Source organism: Perca flavescens, chromosome 11 (genome assembly GCF_004354835.1).
Source record: "Perca flavescens isolate YP-PL-M2 chromosome 11, PFLA_1.0, whole genome shotgun sequence".
NCBI lineage: Eukaryota > Metazoa > Chordata > Actinopteri > Perciformes > Percidae > Perca > Perca flavescens.
The window spans coordinates 13,519,551-13,526,001 of record NC_041341.1 but is presented as its reverse complement, the minus strand read 5'-3'; the positions used below and the strand labels follow the sequence as shown (position 1 = coordinate 13,526,001).

At 41.9% G+C, this 6,451-nt stretch overlaps 1 protein-coding gene across 1 annotated transcript; it reads right to left on the bottom strand.

Moving 5' to 3' along the window:
* Positions 1-314: 314 nt before the first annotated feature.
* gdf3 (growth differentiation factor 3) lies at positions 315-2,893 on the bottom strand. The gene is made up of 2 exons (XM_028591437.1): positions 2,516-2,893; positions 315-1,460 (listed from the first exon to the last, which is right to left on the bottom strand). The coding sequence occupies exons 1-2, from the start codon at positions 2,799-2,801 to the stop codon at positions 607-609; spliced, it is 1,140 nt and encodes a 379-aa protein (XP_028447238.1). The 5' UTR covers positions 2,802-2,893; the 3' UTR covers positions 315-606.
* Positions 2,894-6,451: the final 3,558 nt, after the last annotated feature.

Sequence of the window (6,451 nt, the reverse complement as noted above, 5' to 3'; positions counted from 1 at the left end):
GACCAAAAAAAACAACAAAAAACAAAAACACAGAACATAAGGTTTCTTTCATTAAAGTCAGCACAAACCACCTAAAGATAATGCAGGATTTATTCCTCACATCTGTATTGCTGTTCCAAAGCACTGGTTTCCGAGACGCTGTATAGTTGAAATTCTTGCAAAAAACAAACACTGGATTATTTCCCCGGAATCCACGGAGGGGACCCATAGGAGAGGATAACCTGGCCCCCACGTGATTTGATTTTCAGCCCCCTTATCTTAAGTGTGGATTAGTAAAGAAAGCTCCACCAAAATTAGAGACTTAAACAAAAAACTTGTCTTTCAAATTAAGTCCTCCAGTGTGGCTTTATTGCAATTTTTATTAACACCAGCCTTCATATAAAAAAAAAACAACAAAATAATAGGTCTAAATTTCTGTGAGAATACAAATGTTAAAATTCTATATCACGGACAGCAAAGAACATTGTACACTGAAGACCTCGTCTGACAGACAAACAAACAAACAGCATTAAGTCACATTAAGACATTGAGACTCCTAACTTTGGACCAAGAAAAGCTTAAAACAATAACTGGTGGATATTTGATAGTGAGAAATGTCCACCGACATCATCGACACCCGCACTCATCCACCACCATGTCCTGGTAATGTCGGAGCACCACGTTGTCGTTGTTGTCGTAGTAGAGCATGGAGATTGGGGAGAGGCGGATGGGGACGCAGCAGGGCTGTGGCGTGCCGTTCGGGTCCAGGGAGTGCACCAGGGTCTGCAGGATGGCGTGGTTGGTGCCGTTCAGACTCTCACTGAGCGGGAACGGGCACTCGCCGTGGCAGTAGTTGGCCATGTAACCCTGTGGAGCGATGATCCAGTCCTGCCAGCCCACGTCTTTGAAGTCAATGTAGAGGCGGCGCGCCTTGCACACGTTGCTGGGTGTCACTGGGAGGTGGACGGTGCTTCTTCTCTGTCTGGAGCTACACTGGTGGGGATTAAGGGACACGGCCACCAGCGAGGCCTGGATCAGCGGCAGGGTGAAGGCTGGTTCCAAAGGGAGCGAGTTCCCGGGGTGAAACGGAAGAAACTCCTTTGAATCTGTGCTGAGAGGAAGCAGCTCTAAAACCAAACCGTAGTTGCGTCCCGGTGTGCGCCAGCTCTCTGCCAGCGAGGTGAGGTCCATGGTGATGGAGGCGGGCTCAGGCTGCAGCTGGACTGACTGGGACAGCAGGAGTCTGCGGTTGGCCCGGGGATTGGCTCCCCTCAGCGTGGCTCGAAGCACTTTATACAGAGACACGCCGAGGGCCCGGGGCCCCTGCAGGAGATCTGCCGATCTGAAGGGCTTCCAGTGGAACTTGATCTCCAGCTGAGCCAGAGACAGCAGCTCCACAGGCTGCAGGACGGACATGTTGAAGAAAAGCTGCTTCTCCAGACAGGCCTGACAGCTGCTGCTCCAGCCCGACATCAGCCTGCCTGCAAAACATCAGCGGGGAGAGGAGCATTTTTTACAGCAGGGGTTTATTTAGGTTTTATATATAAGTGGAGATGGGATGCATGATAACCTAAATCATTAATCATTTGTCATGACCGATTACTTCTCTCTCAAACACACACTGGGGTTGCACTCACTCTGCATGTTTAGCAGCACGAATAAAGCACATTTGCAGTAGGATTTAGTGCAAACAACTTAAAATAACGAGCCTTTTGTTGTCTGTTTTTATAGAAATGTTGACAAAAAATTAAGCGGATGTGTTTTGACTGATTGCTCTGCCATGTTTTTAATAACACTTTGATCAATAAATAAGTGTGTATCCTCTCTCTCTCTCTCATACCAGAGTGCAAATCTTTTTAAGATTATTTTTTTTTTGAGCTTTTCCACCTTTAATAGACAGGACAGGTGAGAAAGGGGGGGAGAGAGAGGGGGAAGACATGCAGGACATTGTCACAGGTCGGAGTTGAACCCTGGACCTCGAGGCATAAACCTCTAAATATGTGCGCCTGCTCTACCAACTGAGCCAACCCTGCCACAGGAACCTGGTTTTTTCCTTTGCACAACCACAACACATGGATATGCCACTATAAGGCCAGTTACACAATGATACAGATAAAAATGCCCTATTTGTGCGACTGAAAACCTTTAAATGTTATTAGCCAAATGGAAAGGAATATTAGTGCTAGGCAAGTACATTTATTTGAATTATAAAGTCTATCCAAAACTCCACAAGTAGGCCTAGGCATACTAATTTACGATTTTCTTTAAACACATTTTATTTTCTTCAACATTGTGTGCAGATTTTAAGAAATGTATTTCAGAAGCATAATTACTAAAAATATCTTTTTTGAGTTCTGCCTTTAATTAATTAGAAGTTTAAAAGGTTTTAAAATAATTAGAATTTACATTTGATCGTTCTCCATCTAGGCCTACGTTGTGGTCATGCGGAAGCAACTACGCTTCACATGACAACCTGAGCACATTTGGCCTTTACAACCAGTCGACATTAGCCTACACACTAACTAGGATGACCTACCTTGGTCTTGCACGTATCGGATGATGTTGCCGCGGACTCCGTACTCCGACACCGTGCAGGGGTCGCTCTCCCGGGCCTGGATGTTCTCTGACCTCCGGAACATTCTCCAGAGCGGGGAGGGGACGTGGCGCCGCTGCTGGCTCCCCGCGGGCCGAGGTCGCTCGGAGAGCCCCAGGGAGCTGAGGAAGAGCCGCTCCTGGCTCCTCATCTCCTCCACATGTAAAAGAGCACACACAGCGAGGAAACACGCCGCTAGCAGCAGCACAGGAGTCACGTTTGGCCTCATGTCTGATTGTAATACTCAGGTGTGTTGGTACCTCACCTGTAACGTTGCTCCCCCACAGAGAGCGGGGCGTTTGTTTTACCCTCTGAAACCTCCCGATGTGCAGCTGCATAATTATGGTAATGAGATGCGGGCAGACAGGCAGAGATAAGGTGAGTGGGGCGGGAAGAGACTTTTACCATATAAGTGTGAGATTCACCAAGTCCAAGAGTTTGAGTTATAGATGAAGTTAAAATAGAAAGCTGGTGAATTGATTAAAGGGTCAATTTACCCAAGTAGGCCCTATAGGCTATATCAAATTAAGATAGGCCTACTATAAGATATTATTACTGGGGTGGACATTACTTCAATTTCATTCAAAACAACAAATATTAGGTCTATTTAAAAAAGATATCCCCCAATGAAACCACTGTTAACATTGGGATGTTACTGACACTACATAAAAGGTCAGGAGATACCAACATCATTAGGATTATCATCTGGAGACCACAAATGTCTGCCCCAAATTTTTTAGCAATTTGTACGATATCAACCAACACAGCTAACGTGACTTAACACGATCAAAACATAGCAACAACATGCACCGCCAGTTTGCCTGAAATCTTTCTCTCCTGCATGTTTACATCTAAAATCATTTGTTTTCAACTTAAAGTCACTGTTTGTTTCACCCCCCCAACCCCTCACGAACACTGATTAGGCTAAACATTAAAACCACTTTGTGTAGAATATGAATACATAAATAAAAAGGAAAAAAAAAAGACTTTGGTGTGTAGTAGTATACAAAATGACACTATTGCAGACATCACTGCACACTACTAATGAGCATGTCTACCCGGTGTCTATCCGCAACTAAAGAGAGATTGTAGCTAGAAATACACACACCAAACCCAACAGGAAAAAAAGCTAGATCAGCACGTTAAACTAATGCTTGAGTTTATTCAGCAATATTTCAACCCAAAGCTGTGAGGTCTGCAGTGTGTTAGAGGCATTACTGAACAGTACTGCCAGCACTTTATGAGTTCCTTACGCCATCTCGTGTCCATTACAAGTATTTCCTCTCTGGAATTCTACAAACTGACAGCACCAATACAAACAACCACACAGCTCTCACCAACAACCGTGTGTTAAGCTTATTTTGCTTTTTCCATGTATTGTCATTCATATAAGTGGTTCACAACATTTTTGGCATGTGACAACTCATCATAGTTTATAGTTCAACATTCCCTTTCAGATAGTGTAGTTTATATTTTTAAATGCCCAAGGCGGTAAAAACATCCAGTATTTCACAAAATAAATTGCCAGTATTTCACACAAAATAATAATAATTAGAAAACAAAATTCACTTGTTTCTTTCTCATCCCTGATCTTGCAACCCCACAGATTTAGTCCTGACTCCCATGTTGGCCGCATCACGTTTTAGTATCCAGCTCAGTCTTTGCAAGTCAGTGTTGTCTGTTGTCCCTCCACAAAAAGAACTTAATGCCCAATTCCTACTTAAACCACACAATAATCACAGCTAAACATTTTTTTTGAAGTTGTAAAGTTCAAAATTTTTCTAAATAAACACTTGGACTTAAATGTTTTTTTTTTTTCATTTGCCACTGAACTTCCAAAGATAATTGGGCTCCTTCTGCTTCATTGTGCTCAGAAGGTTTTATTTTGGTTATAACTTATCCATTAAAAAAAAGAAGTTTGTTTTGTCTTTTTTTTCTTATGTTACACTATATGAAGTTTAAAACCACTGTCAACATTCTTAATACTACAGCAAACAATACTATTTCAGACAAGTGTTCTTCCAACTTTCTCAACAGTTTGTCTCATAAATAATTGAGTTTGGTGCGAAAGAACTTGACTGGCCTGCACATAGTCCTGAACCTAACTCCATTTAACAGCTTTGGGATGAACTGGACTGCAGACTGAGAGCCAACATCAGTGTTGGACCTCACTAATGCTCTGAATGGGAGTAAATTCCTGCAGCCAGGTTCCAAAATCCGTCAGAAAGCCTGAAACCATGAAAATGGAGGCCGATACAGCAGTAGATAAATGCACGTTTTAGACAGGTTTAACAATCACTTCTTGTGCGAGGAGACCTTCTTTAACTGTAATGTTCTTGCTAACATGCCGTTATAAACACCATACATCAAGTCAGTTCCAATGATTTTTTTAATATAGTTGGAAATCAAAGATGATTTTGATTTGAATCATTATTTACAGATCAGTATGTACAGTGGTCAGAGAGGAGCTGGAGGCTGTAGTTACACTGTGTGTGTGTGTGTGTGTGCACCAGGGGGGAGGAAAGGGAGGGGGGGGGGTGAGAAGTAGCTGACATTCATGCTCTCAAATAAATGAATAAATAAATCCAATAAAGACTTATTACATTCATCTATTCAACACCTAACGGTATGTGTGCATAGCTCGGATATGGATTTGGCGACGCACACCCAAACACAATAAATATACACACACTGTATATGAACAATCCACTGATAAGGTAAGACAATAGATAGACTATAATGTGCACTGGCTGATCTCACCTGATCTCACACACACACACTCGTACCGAAACATACACGTAAACCCTCACACATACACACTACAGCTGAACCCTTCCAGTCTATGAGCTGAACAGATACACACGGCACACACCGCTAGACTCAGTTGGAAACTCTCATGTCGTCAATGGTTTTACATTTGAGAATTTTGTGCTGATGTTTGCATTTCTCTTTTTGTTTAAAATGAATGCAGTTATCCAATAAATCTGACTTGTATGTTTTAAGACATTTTCATAATCACTGGCGACTTTGCTATGGAAGCCCTGAGAGGCAAGAGAGAATTTTCTTTTGAAGGGTTTGTTATTGTAATACTCATGTCGGCCACAAGAGGCTGAAATGCACCACTACCCCATTTCACCCATTTTCAGAGATGGGGCAAAAAAAGAACAAGAAAAGAGAAAAAATTAGCCTGGGAATAAAAATATTTCCCCCCCAGACGTTTTCAGATGAAAAAATTGCTTCTCTTGCCTCTCAGGGCTTCCATACTTTTTTTTTTATCCTGCCTGTACAAAAACAATTCTCGTTGCCGTTATACTTGTAATAAAACTGATATTTAGAATACATTATTTAGTATAGTAATGTACAATTTTTACCAAAACTCTACTGTGGAGGGCGAGCAGCAGCTTGATCTAATTAAAACCTTGCTACAGGTAATAGTTTATGAATGGTTGAATAATCGATCAGCAAGCACCATAATTAGTTACAACGTAGCAGTATTAGTTTAAAATGTGTCCAAATTTAAAATACAAAAGGATGCGAGAGACAACTCAATTTCACATGACGTTACAACCATCCAAAAGCTGAAATTTTGATCATTTTGGGACCATTATCAGGCTGATACTATGTAGTCTGTTGTCAGAATTAATATTCTACTTCAACATACATCAGAGGGAATGGTTTTCGTATTGGCAGGACAGAAGAGTCTGGGAGGATGGATATGTCTCCAAAGATGCATTCAAGTTTGTTAACCTTCCTCATTTTGACTTCTGTAAAATTGAAGCAACTCGAAGATAACCATCAAGGCAAAAGTCTCAAATGTAAAAATGATGACTACTTGAGTGGCACAGGAACAGCACTTACAGCTGGACACACTCGATCAGC

Coding starts and splice junctions, on each gene's coding strand:
- gdf3 (XM_028591437.1), bottom strand. CDS start 2,801: ATGAGGCCAAACGTGACTCCTGTGCTGCTGCTAGCGGCGTGTTTCCTC. Junction 1,461..2,515: donor CCGATACGTGCAAGACCAAG/GTAGGTCATCCT, acceptor GATGTTTTGCAG/GCAGGCTGATGTCGGGCTGG.